This window comes from Channa argus, chromosome 6 (genome assembly GCF_033026475.1).
Source record: "Channa argus isolate prfri chromosome 6, Channa argus male v1.0, whole genome shotgun sequence".
NCBI lineage: Eukaryota > Metazoa > Chordata > Actinopteri > Anabantiformes > Channidae > Channa > Channa argus.
The window spans coordinates 16,433,639-16,459,905 of record NC_090202.1 but is presented as its reverse complement, the minus strand read 5'-3'; the positions used below and the strand labels follow the sequence as shown (position 1 = coordinate 16,459,905).

At 39.1% G+C, this 26,267-nt stretch overlaps 1 protein-coding gene and 1 long non-coding RNA gene across 6 annotated transcripts; one reads left to right on the top strand and one right to left on the bottom strand.

Annotated features, from left to right (window-relative positions):
* On the bottom strand, positions 1–6,201 carry LOC137129155 (uncharacterized). 3 transcript variants are annotated; one of them, XR_010914689.1, is made up of 6 exons: positions 6,076–6,201; positions 4,588–4,640; positions 4,450–4,483; positions 4,292–4,365; positions 3,521–3,624; positions 1–1,642 (listed from the first exon to the last, which is right to left on the bottom strand). It is a non-coding gene; the product is annotated as an uncharacterized lncRNA (long non-coding RNA). The 3 variants fall into 3 exon arrangements; XR_010914690.1 differs by lacking the exon at positions 4,292–4,365 and having other exon boundaries at positions 6,076–6,194; XR_010914691.1 differs by lacking the exons at positions 4,292–4,365; positions 4,450–4,483; positions 4,588–4,640.
* Positions 5,284–25,983, top strand: vaspb (vasodilator stimulated phosphoprotein b). 3 transcript variants are annotated; one of them, XM_067508062.1, is made up of 14 exons: positions 5,284–5,742; positions 16,501–16,672; positions 18,598–18,778; positions 19,141–19,207; positions 20,448–20,590; positions 21,098–21,330; positions 21,568–21,713; positions 21,837–21,888; positions 22,946–22,973; positions 23,064–23,103; positions 23,281–23,364; positions 24,066–24,132; positions 24,426–24,483; positions 24,570–25,983. In XM_067508062.1, the coding sequence occupies exons 1-14, from the start codon at positions 5,738–5,740 to the stop codon at positions 24,602–24,604; spliced, it is 1,311 nt and encodes a 436-aa protein (XP_067364163.1). In that variant the 5' UTR covers positions 5,284–5,737; the 3' UTR covers positions 24,605–25,983. The 3 variants fall into 3 exon arrangements, with proteins under 3 accessions (XP_067364163.1, XP_067364164.1, XP_067364165.1); XM_067508063.1 differs by having other exon boundaries at positions 5,285–5,742; positions 23,308–23,364; XM_067508064.1 differs by lacking the exon at positions 23,281–23,364 and having other exon boundaries at positions 5,285–5,742.
* Positions 25,984–26,267: the final 284 nt, after the last annotated feature.

The window sequence follows — 26,267 nt, the reverse complement described above, 5'->3', positions numbered from 1 at the left end:
GGTTTTTACTCATTTACAGCTATCAAGTGAAGCCTGGTCACCGGACTGAACACTCCAATTGAAATTAATTGAACCTTTTATGACCTTTCTAAAATAATTATATCGTACTTGTTGCACTCCTGCAGGCAAATCTTGACTACGACTAAAACTTTGACTGAGCTCACGTTACAAGAGCCAGAAATTGGACAAGTTTTTGCAAAGGCAGCTCACAGCATTGAAAGAGCAGCTGCATCACGCCCTGGGGCCCCCAGGAATCTGGTCATCTGGTCACAACTACTCTGAGTGGATCAGAGCAAATATATTACAAAAATAATGTATTTTTTAAATTAATAAAACTTTATTGTGTATGAAATGTATTATCCATGAAAAACATAGTTTAATAACATGCAATAAAAGGCTACAGTCAATCTCTTTGTTTTTAACTAAACAGACCAACCAAAACCAACATGAAGTGTCATGTTTAGCTGTTTGACAGTTATAAAATGCAGCATCAGTGTTTTTTTATTAGGAATAGCTTCTACTTGGGAGATTCTCTCTGTGGGTGTTTGGATGATGGTGATGGAGAGCATTACCTTGCAAGGAAGTACAAAATCCTTGCAAGGTACAGAGCCATTATTGATGGAAATACCTGAAATTGATCAGGTTTGATTTATAGCTGAAGCATACAAACTGAGCATGAATGTTAGTGTACACTAATGTGTTCGGTGGTGTCCAGCAGAGGTCGTAAAAGTACACAAGCTCAATACTCAAAAGTATTTTCCCAAAAGTAATTGCTCACTAAAAGTAGAAGTACCACTTTTTAAAACTCATATAAAAATACTAATGCTCAAATTTTACTTGAAGTAGAAATGTTTAAGTACTCCAGTGACAAAAATAAATAAATGAATAAAAGTCGAACATCTGTACAGACTTGTAGAACAACAGAAAATGGTAAAGAAATGCTAATTTAAAACGCTTTAGGTGCTGACAGGTGGATACATCAGCGTTTATTAGTTCATAATATTTTTATCTATCTATATCTGCAAAATGAACTAATTACAAAGCTATTTTATCAACATATTTTTACTTACATAAAATGGAAATACTACAGGTACAAGTACCTCACAATTGAGTAAGTGTTCTTAAGTAAAATGAAGACCAGACAAATTTACGTCAATTGAGTTCAGACTATATAATCAATCATAGAGCTGTAAATGTGTTGCAGTATCCAGGGACACGGTGCTGTGAAATAGCTTGCAGGTCTATTTGGAGATGATGCCTGAGATAAAAACAACTTTGGGGACCTGATTTGTTGGGTATCATCATCCACTTTTCTCATGTTTCTTCACTCATCTCAAAGACATTTCAAAAGTCCCTTTCCATCCAGGTTTTGGGCGGTGAGCGATCCATGAGCAGGAAGGCAGATGTTTTATTCAGTAGGTGAGCGATAAGAGGGGGGAAGTGTGATTATGATAGCGATCGGCCATCCATCGATACCTCCAAGCAACGCGACACCCTGCAGCGCATCGATCGGGCCCGGTAATCGGAGCAGCCGCTGCAGTTTGTTGTCAAGCAGAGCCACGGTGCGGGTGTCAGAGCCGCCAAGCCCGGTGGAGTGAGAGAGGAGGAACGGATGGTGGGGGTGCAGGAAAGCCTGTCAGCTCTGTAAACACATAAACAGTACCTGCAGTCAGCTCTTTAAATGTGAACGACAGTAAGTGCAAGGACACATTCAGTGACAGTGAAAACAAGGGGATCAGGTGTATGGAGCTGCTGTGTTCATGTAGAACTATTTCCGAACAAGCGCTGCTTTATTGGGGAAGAGGTGGCACCAGGAAAATAAACTGATTTTGTCTTTAGTTAAAATGCTAATAGAACTTTGGCCTGTAGTTCACACGGAGTAGGATACAGAAAAAATCATTCAGCTGCTTATAGGGGTTGGGAGTCCAGATTTGCCCAGAGAACTGAAATGAAGTTATAATTGTTTTTACTCTTTTGGCTCAAAATTTATTTCTCCATTAAATGTCCGTGATGTTTTCTGATGGCTAACTGCTTAAATTAAATGTTAGTTCATTCCGGCACCTTGGCAGCAGTCTCCAATTACGGAGATATTTTCACAATATCACTTTCTTTGTCAGCACAATTGTTGTCATGGTTCCATGGTAAGGATGTTCAACCCTCTCACTATATTGTTAAAAAGTGGAGACTCTGTATGATTTAGGGCTTTGTACAAAAAGACAGTCACATTTACAGAACATATCATTGTCAACATATCATTGGCTTAACATTTTATGTAATATGTATAGCTGACAGAACCTAGGATTTGTATGTGATATCAGCCCTAATACTAAGTGTGTTGATATGTTAATGTGCAGGATATGTTTAAAATAATTCAGGTTACCTTTTTAGTACACATAAAAACCATTAGACATATTCTTGTTTTTAGTTATGAAACAAAACGCAACCGATATAACAATGAAAAACATATTTTAAGCACATTTCATTTTAATTTAATATTAGATTTCTTGGCACGTTGTGACTCTTTTTACAATTAGAAAACATCAAAACGCATATTTGTTTAAGAAACTCTTCCAGTTCAACGCGCGCCTTTCTGTAATAAATTATAGTTATATTGCCATCTAGTGGAAAACAAAAGTAATGTTTGTTTTTTCAATAGAGCCCGCGAGTCATATTAATACAGATTGTCCTGAAAACTGACATAGATACTGGATCTTAGAAGCAAGAAATTTCACATATTAACTTACAAGTGATTTTTGAGTCCCTTTATTCATTTGGATATAGGGAAACTCTCTTGTGCACAGGTTTTCCTGATTTTAAACATAAATCCCAATTATAAGTTGTATTGAGAGAAATGTGTGAGTTTATTGTGTATTCTTCACTTTAATAGCTGACAGCACCCTATAACTCAGTGATGTGCTGGTAGTTTCCCATTTTAAGAGTTCAGGGCCTGCATTTTAGGAAGTTTTTGCCATTTGGATATATTGTGCTGCCCTTTAATGACCTTGCCTCCAGCCAACAACTCTTAACATAAGTAAACAGTAGTGTCTTGATCTCATTTGCAAATTCGACCCTCCTCCAGTGCCATTCCTAAACTGTTACAAGAGATGGAGTAATCGTAAAAATACTTCAGTAAAGCGCATTCATTATTTTCCGTGAAAAGGTAATTAAACTGCAGTAGTATTTATTGAACTTCCGTGCAGTTCAACCTCAGGATCTAGACCGACACTTTGTTTCCTCGGTTTAAGTTCAGTTGTATAATTCTTATTATTGCTTGCAATTGTGGAGACTGAGGCTTTCAGACTCTGCCCCAGGACTGTATGCTTCAACAAGTCCTGGGCTCTCCGATATAAGATGTAGTAGAATTGCAGTCTGTTTACATAATACCCTCTCTGCAGACTCACAGGGACAGAGAGATGCACAGAACATCCACTTTATCAGCTGTCCTTTTTCCATTTTTCAGTTTCCACATCTCACACACACTTTTTGTGGTTTCTAGCATAGGTAAATCCTTTAACTGTACCTCTGAACATGTTATTGGCTCTTTGCTCCAGCCTCCTGTCTGCTGTCCAACAGATCTTCTGTCAGGCAGCAAGCTGTGGACGATGCTGACCGACTGACGTCAAGCTGTGGAAATAAAGCTGTGGTAAAGAGGAGGAGCATAGGAGAAACCTAAAATTACTGCATGACTGTATTTAATTCTTTATGGGCTACTTTCTGGGAACTGGACCGACATTTTGGTTCGGAACCACCACAGACACCTCAAACAGGCTGGGATTAATATCTACGAAAGTGCACACTAGTGATGGAAACGAAATTAGGGGTTTTCTTGACAGTTTGAATAGACACCAACGTTAACAGGGGACACATGGCTAAATAAATACCAGGCAAACAGTTGCTCAGAGCAGTCAGATTGAATGTCTAAGAGAGAGAGGGAGAGTGTAGTGAGACTAAAGGCATACTGGCTTGCTGGATGTTTAAACATGCCATGCAGACGTAATGCATTCCTTTTTCATCCTCTCTTTCACTCCTGTCCCCATTAGATGGAGTGCTTTTAGTGTGTTTCTCAGCTGAGATATGTGAGGCTTTGAACTTACTTCTCTTTATTGGTAACCGAATTAGAAAGCACTTCGCATTTAAAAGATATCTGCAGTTCACTGGTGTTGCTTTCTTGTCCTATTCTTTTGAACAAAATCTGTGGTATTTTATTTATTTATACCAGAAACAATTCTTGTTAAATGCTACAGAACAAACACAAAAGCCACTGTTGCTAGTATAAACCATAATAAGTTACCCAGACAGCCAGTAGGGTGAGGTGGAGGGCTTGGATACAGGCCCCTGGCTTGGATGTGATGATGCCTTCATGTGCTGTTGGAAAATGATCCCGACACATCTCAAAAGCCTAGCAAATCTGAATGTATACTGCAGGCATGCTTGAAATACTGATCTTACCTTCGCCATTCACCATGCATTTTATTTTGTTTCTCTGTTAACAATAAGTCAGAATACCAGGATTATTTGGTCTTCAATCGTTAACTGTTCTTAAAAGGGTGTGCAAAATGGAACAGTAGGACAGAGATTGAGATTTACCTTGAAGTGGCTCAAGTCCAACACAAGTTAAAGCTTCACTGTATTAGTCTCCACTGTAGTAGTTCGAAAGGTAGAGGTGAATGTTCAGCATTAATTAAAAAACCATTGCAAGACAAGCAGTCTTATCAATACAACCATGAAATTATTAAAAGAAATTTGCTGTCCTTCTTAATATATAGTGATGCTTGTGTAGAACATTTACTCTAATCATACAGAGTTCAGACAACTGCTTTGGTATCTTCATCCACTCTTTTCAACCAAGATACCTCACACCTTTGAGGGACATTTTTTCCTCTAGTGTCATTTTTTTTTCAGTAGAAACATTTTTTAGTAGAAACGTTAGCAGCAAAATATAACCGCAGAAGGCCCATGACTGTCATGTTTTATCACTTATTACTTTTGATGCATTTTGTGTTGTGGCTAGTGGAGGTGAAGCTCTTTTAAATTATTTTCTATACATTTAGATTAGATTAGTTTATTCTTTCAGTACAGGGTACATTATAGAAATACTCAAGTATAAACCAAAACATGGCACAGAAATTGCCATCACTTGCTCTAATTTCAATTCCTCTAAAATAAGCTACTCTCAAAGGAAATAAAAGAATCCACTGACACTGTTCGAGGGCGTTTTTACGAGGCGCCCCTGAACGCTTCGCGGCACTGTAGCCTACTTTGAAGCAGGCGGGTTGGGCCGGGCTCCGGTGAATTTAAACAGACCTACCGAGCGACCGAGTAAAGTCTGGCACGGAGACGTGGCTTTAATCGGCAGAAAGCGGGCGGTAAACCGACTCAGAGTGTGCCAGAAAAGTGCTTGTTACGGTGTAGCGCCGGTGCCGCTCGGCTTCACCTCCTTCGCGCACAGAAACCACTGTGTTGTAGTGATTGGAGTTGACAAGCCCGCTCCACTACTGTATCTCCTCCTCCTTCACCTCCTCCACCTTCCCGCTGCACACAAGCAGGAAATCATCGAGGTGTGCTTCTTTATCCCGCTTGTGGCCACCACGTTTGCGGGTGCAGATGCGCTTTTTTTCGGCCGATTTTTCCCTGGTTTTTTTTTTTAATTTGACTAGTGTGACTTTTACAGCCGGACTTGAGCTCTGAAGTCAGCCTAAGTTGCCTGCGAGGAGAGGATCTCCACTCTGGCCGAACAATGAGGTTGGTAAATCGGCTCAAATCCCTTCATCTTCATTGTTTTAACAGGACATTTTGTGTTTCGGCTACTGGTTTTACAAAGGCCATCGCGAAATGCTGACCCCGTAAACCCTCGCTGGTCTCTGCCTCGCACTGTATTTACCACGGCTGTTTTTTCTAACACATTAAATACAATTTCCCACTCAGAAACAACTCTGTTTTTGGCTCCTTTTGACTTTTTTTCTCCCCCAACCACATATGATATTGTGGAGCAGGTCTCGAAAAAACTTTCCTTTTGTCTATGGAGAGCTAACTGTAATGTGCGGTTGCATGGCCATAGTGGGAGCCCAGTCCTACCTGTTCAAGACCGGCGATCTTAGAAGAAATGTACAAGTTTGGGTAGTTGAGCAAGTCAGGTGACTCCGTGTTAACTCCTTTATTTGCCTGCTTTGGCTGCGGCTGCTCACTGTGATTGTAAATGCAAGTGAAATCAATGTCATGCAGCACAACTGATGATATAAAAACCCTATTTCTTCACAGGGACTCTCTTTAACTGCACAATAATCGCCAGACCTTCCTGCTCTATCTAAAGCATAGTGTTTATATCATGGGATGCATTTCACAGCTACATATTAAAGCTACCAACTACTATTCTGCCCCTATGGGGAGTACAGGAGTTTGCATTGGGAACAGAATTGCTGTGTGCATGTCCATAAATTCCACATCCTGTCACAGCCTGTGCAGTTGGCAATTACATGCTTTGAAGCCACCACTGCTAGTTGGAGCTTTGTGCTCTTTTTTTTTTTCTTTACTCCTTCCTATTTAAACAAACTAGTGCTGCAGTTGTGTTAAGGAGCTATTTTTGTCATCTGAAAGATGTAGAGATGCAAGTTTATTTGTAGGCCAGGAGGTGCTGCAGAGTGTGGTGGTGCAGTACTTATAACCTGTGTGACAAGTTCTTTATCTCAAACCTATTGCACAGCCCTTTGTGTAACAATATATCTCAGTTCAAGCGCATGGGTTGGTCCAGGGTTTGTATTTGTTTTGCAGATATTTCTGCATAGTGACTTTGATTACAGCAGAAACAGGAGGCACCTGAGCTGCTTGAAATCCGGTCACAGTAACAATAATGCATTAAACATACCCTTCTTATGAGGGAGTTAATTAAGTAAATGCAATAATCACCCAAGATAATGGTCTTAACATACCTTACACAATACAGAAGCAGTTTAATAGTTTACAATTATAGTTAGCAAAAGAAGCAGATGAAGAAATTACATAATTTCCTTTTAATATATATATCCACAGATACCCGTAATGTAAGATACGTCTGACAACCACTGTGGTACATGAGTAAATGGTCACTCAGTAAGGTGACTATTTTGGTTTTATTGTTCAGCTGCACAGGGAAAACCCTTCCAATCATAAACCAATTGCAGCAATTAGTAGACGGCACATAAAACATGTAATCATGTTTGTCACCTTAAAGTTTGTAGTTAGCATCTAAGCTAATGTTTGTTAGTTCCACCTCTAAGTGGATTTAATGTGGCATAAACGGTGCATATAACCTGGAGTGACATGAACTGGAATGCAGCTCCACTCATGTTCATTGTCATTTGCCACAGTGGAATGTAAATGTTTACACAGACGTGCAGTGAACAGTTTGACCCAGTTAAGAAAACTGTTCCGTAATGCATCTTCACTTGAAACTTGCATTTATATTTGCAGGCGGTAGACACATCCTGCTATTTCACTCCAAGCGTTCTCTCCACTGACCACCTTCACTGCTCGTGTTCCAGTGGGAAAAAAACGTGTGCTTTTATAACGTTTTAGTGTCACGCTTAGAATCTGCACAATTTCTTCCCAGTTTTTTGTCCATACTTTTGGCATGGTGAACGATGTCACAACTGTTTGTATTCCCCAAATCATCACTTTAGACTAAGACTATCTTATCCTTGGATGAGGAAGTGCATCCATCTGCAATATGTGTAATTGTCAGAGAGGTGACTCCCGTCCCCCAAGTATGACTAACTGACTGGGTCTCTGTGACTAAAAGACATGACACCAGCATATGGTTGCCTCCAGACTCAAGAATTAAAAGCACGTGACCTGAGCAAGCACACAGACAGGTGACACTTTAAAACAGTTTGTAGCCTAACAAGTTCCCTGTTCTCAGTTTAGAAGCTCTACATGCGTGGAAGTAAAGCTAAAGCGGGCTCTAACAATTTTCTCCGTACCCAGTTTCATGAGTCTATTATTGATCAGACCCAAAGCAGGGAAATGGCCTCCCCTCAGTCTCCTTTGTGTCTCGACTCTAGCTTTTTTTTTTTTTTTCTGCCTTGCGAGTAACTGGAAAGGAATGCAGCTTTAACAGTGATCTTTGCAGTTTTGGTGTCATGCCCTCTTCCTCTATCAAAATGTTCTTCCTGCCCTCATGTCCCAACAGGCCAGTAACTGTTATTTAAGGCATTTAGCAAGATTATTGCATATGTCCATGTAAGGATAATAAGATGAAACTGAATGGTGTTGTGATAGCAGTGTGTTCATGCCATGGTGTTGTGTAATGTTCATCACAATGTGTGTGTAGATGCAAATGTTTCATGTCAACACTTGTTCTTGTAATACCCTCCCACACTCAGTTTTGTTTGTTTGCTTTTTGAAGTCTGGTATCAGTAGCAGAGGCTAAGCAAAATTCTTTTATATCAGTGTTACTCCCTAACCTTCTTAATATGAGGAAAACACATAATTGTGTACAGCAGGATTAGTTCAGATTTCAGTTCCACTATGATGTTTTGGGTGAAACTCTGTAAATCTTCAAATTTCTGAATTACCCAAATACATTTGTTGGGTGACCATAAGCAGCCTTTTATTATTTCCTTTTTCAACCAATGACGGCCCTTATATCCCACCCCACAACCAATAACAATTTGAGGTAATTGGGGGTATGCTTGTGGGAACTCCCAACAATAATAATGATGATTATAATATTGGGTTTAATTAATGCATCATAAAGAATTGCATGTTGACCTACACTTCAAAAGACTCCTCAGTGCTTCACTTTACAGTTCATTTGACAGTCTGTCTACATGATCACAAAGCCTGTGCTCTCCTCACACCCCATTATTAAAATAGACCTGCCTTGTGAGCTCGTCTCCCACAACACCCATCATGGCTACACCCCTCCCCTAAAACCATTTACCCGTCTTGGTCCTCCCACCCCTTATAGTCATAAATAGGCCATTATGCAGGATTAGACACTTTGCTGCAGGAGATGCTCAACATACAAAACCTTCCATTGTCTACTTGGTGACAAATCCAGTTTCCTCGGTACTGACCAATGTTTTTCTTTTTTTATTGTGCCTTCAGGCTGTTATATTCTCTTTGTTGTCGGTTCTTTGAAACCTCAACCCTTACTACCTTGTTGGTCATGTCTTACACAGTGAGCTTGGTGTATGTGAATGACATCCATATTTATTGGTTTATTTATTTAAAATTTGAATATTGTGGAACGTGTAGGTAGGCAGCTGAAATACATTCCTATGGCCCGATAATTTTTTTTTTTTAGTTCAAACGAGAGTATTTACCTCAGTTTAATTTAATTTTTAAACGGAATATCTCTCTGTTTTGGATTGTAAGTCAGAATAAATCAGAGATGTTGGTGGTGACTTAGATTTCAATTTCTGTATTAAGTGTGGATGACTTTTCTTCTCTAAAAGATATAAAGATGGGAAATTGAGCAGAACTCTGCAGTGGCTTAATGAAGTTAACACACACATAAAACCTTGTGGCATTTTCTTGCAACAGCCAAACAGAGGTGATGGAAACGCTGAGTCTAACATCATTGTGAAACCAAAGCTGGATGTAGGCAGAAATGCAGTAGTGAAGTATTATATGGTCAGCACTGCTAATGGGAACAAAGATACATTGAGTTTATCTGGGGGTTCTATCCTTAATGGAGCATAATGGATGCCAGTTAGTTTTAAACCTGCTGTATGCTGTTATCCTTCTTAAACATTCTTATCATTACGGTCCTCAGATGTTCACTTATCTTTGATGTGATTGCTGATAGAAAGAGGCAGAGGAATTAGATAAAATAATATTAGAGGAAACCCAGTTAACTGCTTTGCTGGTCTGTTGGACAGCATTTTTCTTACGTCCTTACCATTAGCCCCCACATATACTGTCAGATGCTCAGAAAGAATGTCATTGTGGTTTATAATAAACAAAGAGACAAACTTGAAAGGAGATGCTCTTTTGACTTCTGTTGAATCGAGATCCATTTTCTGCGTGGGTTACATTTTGCTGCATGAGTGGGATTGCACAAAATCATGTTTACAAAACTGTTTTTGCTCTCCTGGATGCCATTCAGAGGAAGACCCGTCTATCTGAGTGGTACAAGCTTAGTTTGGAAACGATGTTTAAATTGGTTGAGTCATCGAACCAGAGCAACTTTTTGCTGTAGAGTCATTTGTTAAAATAATTCATGCTTAACACTCAGTCATGGGTGAATATTGGCCTGAATGTTGTTTGTGCTGTTTAGGTTGTACATAGTTTCAGTTGGTAACACAATAAACATGAGGGTTGACTTGTTTATGTAGAGCTATATGTAGTGTGCTTTCATTTTAGGCATTAATTTAAAAATGATGTCATGAATCACCTCAAATTATCAGTTAACTTTTTACAACCTGGAGCAAACAGAAAAGATAAATCAAATCAGTAGCTGGTATCACCAACTTTGAGACAGCACCACTTCTTGTCAATGAAGACTGTTCTTTATAATTATTGGTGTATGTTTGGGCTCAAAGAATGAGGAACTGATGAGAAACCCTCCTATTGATATTTGGTGTGGATATGAATTTACCAAAATTGTCCTAATCAACAGTTATTTATCAACATGCTGATTATTTTCATGACTAATGGTTTTTATCTATAAAATGTCAGCAGTAGTAAAAAGTAGCAATTAGTTTTTCGTTCTTTGTAAACAGATTTTCAGATTGTCAGCAATCCTAGGGAGTAGCCAGTTACAATTGGGACTCATTTGATAAAGATACTCTACTTTGTAAAACAAATACCTTTTGTTTTGATTGGGTCTATTTTTGCTGTCTCTAAATTGACAGACAAGGAAAACAGATAATAAGACTGTATGCTTCAGTAAGCATATTCAGAATTAAATTCAGTAAAATGGAACTGAAACCACATCTCCTCAGCACACCCAAAACATTGCTGTGAAATATGATCGTTAATTTTTGCAGCATGGCTGATACCTTGAGGACCTGAAATCTTTCACAGTACCACGTGTCTGTAGTTTTAATTGTTTTTATAAATAATTAGATTGATGCCATTTGCAAGAAATGGGACTCATTTGCTGTTGATGGCAAAGATTTCACGTGTAAGGAGAGATGGGCGGAGGTCTTTCTCACAATCACTTTGTCATGCTTATATCTAGAGAATTAGCTGATGATGTTCTCATGCTCCACACTCTAGGTGGGTTTTAGAGACGTGTGCGTGCGCGCAGACTCCTGTGGAGTGGAAGGCTCGCCTGCTGGCAAATAATTGGCAGGGCCAGTGGGAGGATTATCTCTGAAGCCACTATCTCTAAAGTAGACTAATGTAAGGTCAAAGTCTGCACACTTGCATTTCAGTGAAAATCAGGAAGTATGATTAAGGTGTTTTGCTTTATTTCTTTACTCAACTCAGAATTGATAAAATAAAGACTTGTAGGCTGTGGTACATGTCTGTGCAGGTGAGGGGAAAAAGAGTTTTTTTATTTTTGTTTTTTTTTTTTTTCCCCTGGATTCTTGTTTTCAGGAGAAGCAGGCCTGCCTCTTCCTTGGCCCGAGTCAAGGAGGATGTGCTTCAACCTGTAAAAGGAGTTGAGCTCAGTGAGGAGGACAGAGGTGAGGTGGTTCCAAATATGGGCATTGAGCATGTCATTTGTAACCCACACACACACACAACTGCCTCAGAAGCAGGAAGGAATTCATCCCTGCTCTTAAATTTGTCAAAAAACAAAATGAAAGCAACCAAACGTCTATTCAGCTTTTCCACAATGGTCCATAAACGATGCGAGGCAAATGAGTCAGTGCTCAAAGAATGCCAAGGGGTTTTTCCTGGTAGAGGAGCTTTAGCAGTAGATGTCTTTACTACATTCACACAGACTTAAGGAGAAAACAGTTTTTAAGAGTGGCTGAGATAGCTGGAATGCTTGTTTCTGTGGGGCTGACTTTTAGAGGCAGAAACCAGCACAGAGTGTGTGCCTGGAGCAGCATGCAAAGACGTGTGAGAAAAAGGACAAAGAAGGAAGTAGGAAGCAAAGGAGAGCTATTTAAGTGGCTTCAGTTTTTTTTCTTAACTTTTAATGCAATGGCAGATGATTCTACTACTCTAAGACATTTGCTTAAGTAAACATTATAATACAAAGTATTTTCCCAAATAGATTTTGCTATAAGCTTTTAAAATCACACTTTGAAAGAGATGTTTATTTATGTTTTTCGTGGGATATATGCAGTTTAAGAAAGAGCCCAACTGAATGGCTGAAAGGTGGTTTGAGGACATTGTTCTCTCAGATGATCAAGCCCAGTGTCAAAAGGCTATTGTGTTAGCTCTACATGTATGAGTCCTCCTCAGAGGTCAAGTGCTTTCCCGGCATCATGACCTTAGTTCATTCTGGGTAGTAAGGTAGCACTAACAAGTTTTTTTAATATATAGTCTGCAAACCTGCACAAGTACAAGCTTCCTTAAAAAATCTAAGAGGAAATTTCTCTTGCAATTGAGAAATGATTACAAAGTAAATATTCTGATGTAACCTGGGTTTAGAGTACTGTTAGCACGGGCATTCACTCACTGGCACATGATGGGATTTCCATTGTTCACACTTTGCAATGACAATAACACTTCCTTTTCTCACTTCTGTCTGCAGGAGCTTATGGAATGGAACTGTCCCAGACTTGTTTTGTCTCACTGTGCCATTCAAGTTTGTCTCTTCACTTGGCTATAACATACAATAAGAAATGTGTCCCCTTTGTAAATTCGTGACTCTTTTTTTTATTTTATTTTTTTATGGTATTAATATTTATTTTGTGTGAATTGTGTTCTGTTTGTCAGGCTGTGAAAGACATTGAGAAAGTGGTTTGGTTAGAGTTACGATTGAAAGACTTATTGTCTTTCTTTAACTGTAAGTAGGTATAGTAAGGAACAGTGGTGCAGTACAGACACTTAAGTGTTACTAATTCAAATGTGACACCTGTTTCTCATTGTTTAGGCTACATATTTAACTGTGGGTTTAGTGTGAGTCATTTCTCAACTGTACTTATCTCTCACACACACACACACACATATACACATTGCCTGGATGCCACTAAGAGGCATCTCTGTACATGTCTTATACTTTCTTAAATAGACTGATTTGGAGCGAAAATGGAAGGAAACGGGGAAGAATGGGAGAAGTGGGAGGGTCAGGTAAGGGGAGGAGGTGGGAAGAGACAGAGCCACTGGGCCTTACTCTGCTTGCCAGCACATTTGTGGAAAAGCTCTGAGAGTGCAGCCATAAACAGACATTTCCAAGAGAGCATGTGCCCTAGCCATGCACTGCGGTTTCCTGTTAACCCCTAATTCACCAACACAGGGATAAGGAACTCTCTCTGGCTGCAAAGACAGTGTTTATTTGTTAGTACATGAACATTTTACACATCATCATGATGGTTATTTTTATGTGCTGAAGTGTTATGCTGTAGCTATTTGCCTAAAGGTTTTTTCATGTTGGCAGGGCACCAGCCAGTGACCTATTTATGCTTAAGACAAAAGCTCTTAAGTCACTGGTCACATCTAAGCTAAGTTAGTTTAGCTCCACATTCAGCTTCAGAGCTCTCACCAGCAGACTGCTGATCTTCACACTATGAAGGACAGGAATAGATTGTTTTTGTCATTTATTCCGGCACAGTTCAGTCAAACCCAGCCGCGAGTCTTCGGCCACCTCTTATATGCAGTTTATCGAGACACGTGTTGTCAGGTTGACAGGTGTGAGGGTGTGTGCAAGCATTTGTCTTTATGTGCTTGTGCCACGCACACACATTGAGAGTCTCGGTGTCCGTTGTTAAATCAATAATGCAGCTGTTCACTTTTACTCCTGAGTCCTTGCTTTCTTTTCTATTAAATATGCAACAATTTCCCTGTCCTATGTTTCTGTCCCCTCCCAGTTTCCAGAAAACATACCCATTGCTGATGAGAATAGCAGACACTGCAGCTCTGTATTTGATGTAGAGTCCAACCAGCTGTAGGTGGTCTCTAAATGATTACGGCCTACAGTGGTCCTTTTCTCTTCTTTGTAAAAAATTTTGTTAGACAGTTGGTTACACCTATGTAAAGCATTTCTTCCTTTTCATTTAACCTCAAATACTAAAACAAAATATTCAAGAAAATATAAATATATAAAATATTCAAGAATATTCAATATTCAAATCCTGAGAGGCTTTTGAGCCTACCACAACATAGCAAAATATTGAATTTTGGTGTATTTGTATATTTAAGAGTTAAACGCATATTGTAGCAATATGCTGTTCTAAACACATAATCCATTAAACATTTTAGTAAGACCTCTAGAATTTTGAGGGTTTTTCCTAAGTGGGACATACTTCATTTGAAAAACTCTTTTATTATGTCACACATATCTTTGCATTTTTGTAATGCTGGTTCTTGCACTTATTAGGTAATGCACACATGATGTAGACCTGCAGTAGTAAGATAATATTGGCTAATATGTTTGTCCCATTAACCATTTTTTTCCAACATTTGTTTATATTAGAAATTCTGCCCTCCATAACACGTGTGGGCGCCTGTGTAATAGTTTTTTTTTGTTTTTTATTCTTTAGTAATAAGTGAAGTGTCTGACATCTGCAAAAACCTATCTAGCTGAAGGTTGGCACAAAGCATAGACTATCAAAAGTTAAAAACTGGCTAAGCATTCACTGGGCACAATAATAAAATGTGCCAAATAACACAATCACAGGTTGGTGTTTGAAGTTTATGTAATACTCTTTTCTATGACTGAAAGCAAACCCAAAGTTATCTGATGTGCTGTAAAACGAAACCATTCATATATATATTACACCAACAGTTTACATTTAATGCTTCAAGTTATCCACTGCTCCTATCAGGAGTACTCATTTTACAGGAATGTCTGTAGGACTGAAATATGAAGGAGCTCCTACTTTATTTATGTTTAGGTACTTTATTTAGGTCATTGATGCCTTGGTGTCAGAAGTGAATTAAAAAAAATGCTTTCCTAGTAACAATGACTGAATTTAAATGTTACTAACCTGGAAAATTCATGACCTGTCTGCACATCAATTGTTCGGGCTGAGGCCATCCTTATTAGGCAGTGCTGGCAGCAGGAAGTGGGCTGTGGCTTTGCAGTGGTGTCACAGGAAGTAGCAGATTGTATCAGTGGAGGGGACAGATGGAGGGAAAGGGGGAGAGGTGGAGAAGATGGATTAGGGGACTACTCTGTGTGGGTGGGGGTGGGGGTGGGGGGTTAAAAAAATTGGAATTGACAATCAGCCACCTTTGTTCCTTTCTGGTCCATACTTGCTGCGGTGCACTTGTTTTTGTGTTATTTTGTTTGTTTATTTTTCTGTTTATAAGTGGGACCTCCTGCAAATATACATATACTTTCTCTTTTTATTTTGATTGAGTTATAACTGAACTGGTTAAGAAATGTTGATGATTTCTCTAACTTCGAATTATTTCTTGGTAGGCCAGACTGTGTAATATGCAATGCACTCTCTAGATTGATAAATGAATTGATGCAAACTGTCCATTGTTGAGTGATGCTTAATTATCACCAAAATGCTTTGCTTATGATCAAGTCTGTGTACCAGCTAATTGCAGATATTTTTGTTTGACTTATCTGTATGTACAGCTTTTGTCGTAGTACAAAAATATGGTATCAAATATTTGTTTCCTTGTAGCATTACATTATATGTCACATATGAAACACACACTCTCACACACTCTTTCTTTGCAGCCTAAATTAAGCTTGCACGTGTGCTGCCCCCCCCCCCCCCCCCGAATGTGCATCAAACACAATTTACTGCATTCGCCTTCTTGGTATTTCACTTCTAACCTGTTGCATGTATGTTTAAACATGTATTCTGCACATTATTCATTCTTACTCTTTGAATAAATGGTTAACACTGATATATTTAACGTATGCACCACTAAACATGTTTTGCTTAAAAACTCCACCCTTCCCAGCACTCAATATATAATCTGTGACCTATCATAACACATTTCAGCAACCCTTTAATAGGTACTGTTTTGTGTCATTGTAGGTTAGACAAGGTCAGAATCAGGCTAGTCTGGAAGGACTGACGTTCATCTCTAAAATTGTTTCTGTAATGTAGTGTTTTGGTCTGTTTGTCCTTCCTGTGTCTCCACTTCCTCCTCATCTCTCCTTGTGTTTACTTTTTCTCATCCACCTGCAGTCCACACTACATATTGTAATTTGATACCATTTCCGATTGGTAAAGCAATATTAACTTGCAAATACATGCAAATAAATGATAAGCCTGTTAAACAGGCTTGGACTAGCAAAGAAATGTAACAGTCCCTCTGTGATTTAACTGACCTTTTGTGATTGTTGCAGGCTAAAATGCCTGTTTTTGTGACACACGCAAACACAAATGTTGTAATATTTGTATGATTTTTATTTATATTTTTAATTCCAAGATCACACAAATTAAGGAAATCTAATCTTCTCTCCCTGTTTAATCATCTTTCTTCCAGTGAGTCAAGTATTTGCCAGGCTCGAGCCACTGTGATGATCTATGATGATGGAAGTAAAAAGTGGCTGCCAGCAGGTGCTGGACCCCAGACCTTCAGCAGAGTCCAGATCTATCATAATCCCACCAACAATGCCTTCAGAGTAGTGGGACGCAAGATGCAGACAGACCAACAGGTACATCTGACGTGATTGGGCTTGCTGTGTGCTTAGCACATGGGTGTCTGACTTACTTTGCCTCTGGAAGTGTGAGGTGTGTGTGGAGTTCATTCATTTGTCTGTCATACACCCTGTGGGCGTCTTGTCTATGAAGTATGTATGAGTAAGTGAATAAATGTGAGACGGTCTGGATTTGTATGTGCTCATTCATTATTATCATAGCAAACCAGGGCTGGGTGATTTAAATGCAGAATATTTACTGTATAAACTGTAGTAGTTTTATTGTAGGTGCCTAGTATAGACAATAGAACACTATTGTTGATGGCTTTTGAAATTTTTTTCAAAAATTGGATTCAGTTTGTCAGTTTTGACTTTAATGCATAGATAACTGCTATTATTGTAAACTGGCGATCGATTAAACGTTTGCAATAGATTTCAGTATTTTAGTCTTTCAGCAGAGACGAGCACATTATACATAATATTACATATATTAAATCTTGAGGAGTGAGAGTATGGTGCACTGGCTATCATCAGTGTGTTTGTGCTGTGGGATTGACAGGTTTGAGAAGAAGCTTAAACGCTAAACTCATAGACAAGCTTATGGCCACTAAATGAAAATGCACGGATATCAAGATGAGCTTGAAAATTTCACTCCAAGGGCTCTTTTGCTTTACATTGGTCTTAAATCTACTTCCACATCACGTGTGTGCATGCTTAATTGTTTTAAATATAATTATTGCTTGGCTACCTGTGTGGACAGGTAGGAGATACAAATGAGTACCTTCAGATTTTAAGGTTTTAGCAAAACGTGCATGTTATTTCTGATCTCGGCCTAGTGAGGTGAGAGACTTTTCTTAGAAAAGGAGAACAAAAAGGATTTCCTTGTTGTTATAAGGCTATGACTAACCAGACATCAGCAGATAAAGGTGGGTTGATTCCAAGTAGAAAAGCTGGGTTATCTGAATTTGGGTGGGTCTATTCTTGACTACAGCCCTGCTCTCCTTCGCCTCAGTGTCTCACCCCTCCTTTAAGCATTAAGGACTCTAAAGCGTTCCCCGGAGATAGCTCTTGAAGTGGATGATGTTTCCTGTGCGATAGTTAGCCTGTTCAACCATTTCCTGTGACAATTTAGAGGGAAGCCTGATATCCAATAACGACTCTATTTGTGTCTGACATGCAGCTTGGTTTAGGATGACAGTGGGTAAAAGCAGCAGGGAGCTAATAAGAGGAAAATATTGGATGGCTGTATTTTCTTTCTACTTCCATCATCTGCCCTGTTGTACATCCTGGCTTAACATGTACTGAAAACAGGTAGAACCATGGCCTAAAGGGTTATCTGCAGGCTTGAGTGTTTTTTTTTTTTTTTTTTTTTTGTGCTGCCTTTTGTCCTGATAATCCCTTTCTGGTCACATTCTCACTCATTCCCTATTGCTTTTCTTGACTTTTAACACAAATGCAGGGGAATACTTTTTAGTGCATGTTACCAACTGTGATATTCTCTGTGACAGGGTGTCCTCTCCTACTTTCTGCTCTATGGAGTCCAGAGGCTTTTAAACAAATAGTGAAATGGTGTGTCAGCACATTCAGACAATGCTCAAACCCAGAACATTTTTTTTCCTCTTAGTTCATGGGCTTCACGCCACCTGCTGGGTGGAATATAAACCAGGACGATCAACCAGAAATATTGCTGACACTTTAATTTTTGCATATTCGGGTTTGTGGTCATATTAATAGTTTTTCCAACTTTCTATTGAGACACGCACTTGCCAAATGCTACTTTTTTCTTTAGTGTTTGGTTCAAACCTCTGACCAACAGTTCGGTTTAATGTTTCAATTGTGACCTTCGGAACTGTCACGATTAGTTTAGATCTGGCCCATAGCAATGGTCATTGCCCATTGCAAACGGATCATTTTATTGCTCACCTATCCACTCTCTTCCTCAGGTGGTTATAAACTGTCCAATTGTGAGAGGTCTCAAGTATAACCAGGCCACACCCAATTTCCACCAGTGGCGAGATGCGCGGCAGGTGTGGGGGCTCAACTTCGGCAGCAAGGAGGATGCTACTTTATTTGCCAATTGCATGGCGCATGCTTTGGATGTGCTCAACTCTATGGCTGATGCAGGTAAATATTAAATTTCTGTGCAGGTAAATTTCTGTTTAGGTTTCCTTACGTCACTATATGAGAATGTACAGCAACAAATTATTATTTGTTGCAACTTGGTTTTGGAACAGCTAAAAAACTCTACCAGGATCGAAAAAGTATTCTGTCCAGATAGCCTGTTTGTCTGTGAGACTAACCGATAATGTACACTTTTTATTATCTCTGTCCAATAACTGACTGCATGCTTTGTCTGTGGACTTTGTACACTCACCAGCAGGGGTAGAAAAGATGTGCACACCAGTGAAAGTGCACAAACCATTTGATACAGTTTGAATGAATGGAGAGCAAACAAACCACATTTTATCTGTGTTGTGTGTTGGCAGGCTATGCAACCCTTCCCCGGCCAGTGTCAAATGGGCCATCTCCAGAAGAACTTGAACAACAACGGAGGTATCATTAGATCGCCTCTAAACCAAACCTACCTTTATTTTAAATTGCTAATTCTAATGAATGTTATTGTAAAATGAATATGTCTAGTTTATAGTCCTAACATTAACACCAGTTCTTTTTTTATTTATTTTGTCTGGATCCACCAGTTGTATTCACCACAGGAGATGATCATTCATGTTTCTTTGAAACAAAGTGGTTTTAACCTTTTAGACAATGTTCTGTGAGGCCATTATATATTTATATATTCCTAGCAGAAGCAAACCATCCTCTAGGTTTAGTTGCATAACAATTAATAAAAATTGAAGCTGTCTTGGCTTTGCATTAGTCCTGTTGGCACATTTTTTGCGCCCTACAGTCTTAAAACCTCTGTCAGTTCCTGTAGGTTAAAGGTTAAAAAAAAAACAGCTGGCAGACACTCCTCAAATTAACCCCATCATATCTACATAAATATATGTTTTTCTATAGTGAAATCAGAGGTATTATACCTGTGTGCTTGAATAGAGTGGGAATTAACGTGTAATCTTATTTAGGCTAAAAGGTAATATGACACACAGACAGGAAATTTTTGTAATTGACCGTGGGTTGTCGGTCAGGTTACTCTTGAAATTGAGCACAGATGCAGACAGTTTTAATTCTGATCAGCACAGTCACACACTGCCTATCAGTTTTTTTCTGATTTGCATTTCCCATGCACTAAATACTCTACCTACACTATGTCACAGCTGCTCTGACTTGCATTTTTTGTTGGTATGTGTGGACCTGTGCATTTTTGACTGTGGGTGTATGTGTGCTGTTCTCAATACAGCTAGCAGATGTGTTTAGGGAGAAGGGAGGGGGCAGTAAACAACTGAGGCTGTTTAAATTAGGCCACTGTGACCAGCTGTGGACATTTCAGTGGAAAGTAATTCTGAAGCTGTGAAATCAACCCTTTATTTTACCAATGTTGGTATACTGGACACAAATCTTTATTAGCACTAAACACAAGTGCTATACTGTTATTAGACAGAATTGTTTGAAACGAAAGGCTGAGCATAGATATTTCCAACAATTTAAATGACATTTACACATGAAATTGATGATGGCTAAAAGGTGGCAATGAGCACCGTAGTTTTTCCCATGGTAACATTTAGGTTAAATGAACAGAACTTATTGAACAACTGAATTTAATTGCCTCTTATATTTTTGTTTTGAGGCATGCTTCACATATGTTTGTCACTGACAGGTGTGTATTTGTGCATAGGTTAGAGCAACAGAGGTTGGAACAACAGGAATGGGAACGTCAGGAGAGAGAGAGACAAGAGCATGACCGTCTGGAAAGGGAGCGTCAAGAAAGAGAGAGACTGGAAAGGGAGAGACTGGAGAGAGAAAGACAAGCTGCTGCAGGTCAGGAAACACCTGGGCTGGTCAATATTACTGCACTTAACTTTAAAGCAGTTTTTTATTATTATTTTTTTTTTTTAGGCCACACTGCACTACCTTCCCTCTGAAAACTGTTGGTGAAGATTTAATAAAATCTTGGTCATAAAAGTGTGACCAGCTAGCCTCAAGCTGAGTAAGACAAGCTTGAGGCTAGTGTGAAGAAAACCTGTTTATTCATAAAATTGGAGGGGGGGGATGATTGTTTATTTATTTATTTATTGTTAAATGTGTTGGGATGGCCAATGTATTCTATTCATCATGTCCTGACATTAGTGTGTAGGCATTGGACATATCATTAGTATATTATGATGCAGGGTCACTGTTTTGGACAGTGAACTTAAATCAACCCACCTTTCTACCGCAACTGTCACCTTCCATGTTACATTATTTACTGGTTTGCAACTTGATACATGTGTCTTTGAATGGCTTATGACCCTTTTTTTCCCCCCCCCTATTCTCTATTCCCCCTAGCTCTACCGTTAGTCTCCGGAGGTCCCCCTCCTCCACCAGCCCCTCCTCCACCCCCTGGCCCTCCTCCGGCCGCTGGCATTCCGCCACCTCCGGGACCACCTCCCACAGGACCTCCGCCAGCACCGCCCCTACCCTCTGCAGGAGGAGGAGGTGGTGCTGGTGGAGGGGAAGGAGCAGGAGGTGGAGGGTTGGCAGCTGCCATAGCAGCAGCTAAACTCCGTAAAGTAGCCAAGGTAAGTTTCTATCAAAAGGAGTTCTGACTGTATGATACATTTTATTTTTGCCATAACAGATAATACTTTAATTATTTTACATTTCTTAGTATGCAACTGCTATTCTGTTGCCGTATTGATTCGATGTTTGTTGTCTTGTATGCAAAGCTGTGATACCTGCATCTATCAGTTTTTGAGTTATCAGGCCTAGAAATGTCTGCTTGACCCTTAGGTTGTATTGCTCTTTGTTGCCCTCAGCAGGAGGAAACAGCCTCTGCCCCTTCCCTTGCCCCTGCAACTCCAGTAGGCAGATCTGACCCCAGCCGCAGCAGCATTTCCTCTATTGGAGGAGGAGGTGGTGGTGGTGATCTGATGGGGGAGATGAGTGCCATTTTGGCACGAAGGTGAGTGACACAAGTTACATTTCAGGAATAGACAATAGACCTTTTTTAATGCGGTTTCTCATTTAACTAATAATCATATTTAAAAGTGAATATGATAAGCTTAAATTAACCTTTCTACATCAGGAGAAAAGCTGCAAACACTGGAGAAAAGGCACCTGTGAAGACGCAAGAGAATGTAAGGGTCTGTTTTTGTTACATGAGATCAAACACTTTGGGTGATAAGTGGTTTGAAAATTACTTGACTTTGCTGTTGTATATGTAAATTAATTCAGTTGTAAGTTTTTTGGGATCAAACTAAGTCAGTCTAATTTAACAGTCCTGCAGGAAATCCTCCTTCATGAAGGTGATAATGTTGAGTTTGTATTCAGATTTAGAGGAGCTGATTCAATTAAGTAGGCTGTTCTTTCTGCTGCTGCTAAACTGTAGTGAAGGCAGGAGATTTTGTTTTGTAGCTACTACTCCCTGACATACTTATTAGGGTTTACAAAATTAGGGGAAAAAAAACAGTTTTATAACATGTAGTTCCCAGCCAAATAATCAATCCTAATATCAGATTCTACCCTAGTGGGTATAACCATTTGTTATGGTCCTGATTCCTCACTATCCAGCTCTGTAGACGTAGGCACAGAAACGGGTAAAAATTGGAAGTGGGTTATTTCTCATAGAGCAAAGCACATTGTCTATATTTACCCTAAAACAAAGCTGAATAGACTGAAGATTAAGATAATTGTGACTATGAAGTGATCTAGAAATCTGTTGATAATATAAATAAAAAATATTCAAAATGATATTTTTGCTGTTGTTGTATTTTAACTAAAGTAAACTGAACTGTTTACTGAGGAAATGTAGATTGCACCACATTCTTTAACTTGAACAGAACAAGCTCTTTGTATAAGTATTTGTTTGTTTAAGTTTGTTTAAGTATATCGTGGAGAAACTTTATATTAGTCTGTAAAACACAGTTCGCCAGTTAAGACTGACCTATTGTTGGAGGGAGGAATAATGTCCTGCAGTGCACACTTTGAATTGTTATATTGAAATATAAATGATTGATGAATTCAAATTTTATATTTATTATTGTTATATATTGTTATATTATTTGAATAATAAATAAGAGCTCAATGGGAAAATAATTTAATAAATTAATTGACAAAAAAAATAATGAGCTTTCTCCAGTCGTGTATGGGGCAGCAATTGTTTAAAGTTTTTTTTTTTTTTTTTTTTTTTAACAGGATGAAACAGAGCCTCAAAGTCAAAGTGGTAAGAACTAAACATGTCTGCATTTTAATAGTAATTTTCCATCTTTTACAAGTGCTAATGTTTATTATTTCATAAATTTTTTTCTCTCAGACACTTTGAGAAGACCATGGGAGAAACCATCTATGGTCAGGTAATCCTGGATTCACTTATTTCTGTGTTGCCATAATCTCAATCCCCTCAGGTGTCTGGTCATCTTGATAGTTTTTTCATCAGTGTGACTGGGGTTCTGTGAACACACGTGCCTTTATGTTTGCCCAGGGACAAGCATGGTTTTGTGTGTGTGACTGTCTTCCATTTCTGTTCTAAGAAAGGAGTGTGTATGTCTCACTAACAGGAATAACTCCATCACCAAGAACATGGACACCACTTCCTCACTGTCCCAAGGTCCCAGGTATACGAAGCTGTCCCCTTCACTCATGACCTTATCTCCCCTTGTTTTTCTTACCTTTTCAGGCTAGCACAACATAACTGCAACCTATATACCATGGTAGCTTCTTGTACAGTTGATAGCACCATCTAATGGATCAGGGAATGGCTTGCACCCAGGGGACTCATAGGTCTACCAGCTGCATCTGTTATAAAAAAAAGAAAAGAAATCAGACTAATAAGAGAGGCCTGCTGGTGATTAACAAAAATTCTGAATGCTGGGGTTGATGCTGTCCACTTGTGGTAAACATTTCTGATGGCTTAACTGGTCTTGTCTGTGTCCTAGAGCTGAGGCATATGCATGCAGTTGTGGAGGGTTAAAAGGTCGATAAACTACTGTATAACTGGTACATGTGTTTTCCAAATGGCACTACATATATTTATTAATTTATACTTGCAGCATTTGTTTATGAGTATTTGCCAATTTTTTGCTGTAATTGTTTCAGAAAAGAATGTTAATGAGATTAGACAGGAATACCTTCATTCCTTCTGTGCATGTGTCGATATTTCTGCAAGTTTCTGTTAATAATTCCTTCATCCTTCTCGTTTACTTTAGTGGTGAGCTTGATTGACAGGCACCCCATGCAGTGTCATGGACCTTTTCTGGCTTGTTGGGTAGCACATAACACATTTTTCCCCCCTGTATTTCTCTTTGTCTTACTACAGGGTGAAACCTGCAGGCAACAGTAATGATGGTGGAACAGATGACTCAGATTTAGAAAAAATGAAACAAGTAAGTTTCTATTAGCCTAGAAACATCAATTATTGACCAAAAGAGCTCAACCTGAATAAGGGAGATTACATGCACACACATACCAGGGGAAAAGACATCAGGAAGCCCTGCTTCCAAAATAATGTAGGGCTGAGTGAGATATCCAATTACCCATCTGCTGCATATACACAGGTAGCCAGGTAACTACAGTTCATGTAAAATCACTGTTCTACAATCACCTGCATAATCTGGTTTCTATAAATAAACTTGCACTACTGTAGCATTATGATTGACAGTCTGTCAATTTTCTGCAGGAGATACTGGAGGAGGTGCGGAAAGAACTACAAAAAGTCAAGGAGGAAATTATTGGAGGTGAGATTAGTTTGTACTCTGTAAACAAAATACAATTTAATTTTGCTTTTGTACTAAATGCTTGTTTCTCCTCTCCCCGTTCACAGCCTTTATTCAGGAGCTGCAAAAGAGAAGCACGTAGTTCTGCTGTCAGGTGTAACTGAGGGGTATGATAGATGGGGGAGGTTGAGGCCTGTTGGGACCTCTCCTCCACTGCACCCTCCCATGTAGCCCAGGGATTTCTCTTTCTCCTACACATTTCTCTGTCCTTTCTCTTACACAAACACATGAGGATATCTGCTTATGTGTACAACATGCATATTCACTTCATGTAAATGGTAACCCAGGGAAACTTCCTCGCGTAATCTGGCACTTTCGATAATCACACACATTGTATTGTCGCAGTGATCCCATCTCTGCCATTGGTCCTCTGTTCATTCATCCCATCCACTTGTGTGTTCTGTTTATCTAAACCAATTCAGAGCATATAGATAAAATCACAGTTGCTTCTCTAGTTTGTCATCATAACCTTCTTTTCTGCAGAAATCCTGCTACTTGTGTCTTCTCCTTTCTATTGTCAGATGCAAAATCTCCTGATGGCGCATTCCTCAGTATGCAGGAACAATGTATTAACTACAGATTTACTGTAATAGCAAGAGGCTGGGATTCTTTCACTCTTATTTGGCAAACCATTGTTTAACCTCAAACACTGCAACAGACCAGTTTAGCTGAGATGTCCTCCAGTAGTAATTAGAGGGAATCACAACATTAACTGAGGATGATTCGGAGACCTCAACTGCCTGACTTCTGCAGTGTCTCTCCATCAAGTGGACTTTCAGCTTCCAGTAATGGCTAAGAACTAAAACAGCACAACCCAAGCCTTCACTGTTGCAAGATAAAGATATTGGAGGAGGAGAAGACAAGAAAAGGGAATTTGATGGACAACCTGAGTGCTGTGAAAGAGGAGTGTGTTGTAGTTTTATGATGTGTGAGAAATTTATTCTCTTTGCATTGCACTTGTTGTAGAGGAAGTGTGTCTGTGTGCCACACTGTCTTGACCAACTAGTCCCTCAAACTGAGACATTATTTGTTGGCCAGTGCAGTGGTCATACACTGTGCATCTGCTAGTTTTACTTATATTCTAGCTATGTTTTCTAACTTTGAAAAATGGCCAAAATGAGGTCAAATAATATGGCCATGACCAACTGCCTTGAGAATATATAAATATATATATATATAAAGAAAAATATATATTTGTTTAGAGGGAAAATGTTAGCAAAAATGAAATGGTGTTTCTATTTTAATTGAAATCACTTGGTGAATGGGGATTTTGTTTCTTTGTTTTTCCTTTGTTTTGATGATTTGTTTTCTTATTTTTTTTTTGGGGGGGGGGGGGGGGGGGTTACTATTTCCTTTTTTTTCTAATAGAATCTAGGCTTTTTACACTGAAATATAAAACAGCTTAGAGACACTGGATTAGAAATGCCTTTATAGTCAAATACAGCTGCTTTATGAATTGCATTTGGTCTTGAGTCTTTTTTTGTTTTGTTTTGTTTTGTTTTGGGGGGGGGGGGCGGCATCTAATGCTAAGATGCATTTACTGGTTATATTTACTTCCTAACATTAAAATCCAGGCTCATGGCTGAGACATTTGCCACGTGGGACTGGAAACTCGACTATATCTTCACATTAAACCGTTTGTAAGGGACTGGTTTCCCCCCAACTTGACAGTTTGCTTTTTGTATTTTATTAATACCTTTTCGTAAGGCTTAGTTGGTGAAAACCTTTACATTTTGTTTTGCAGC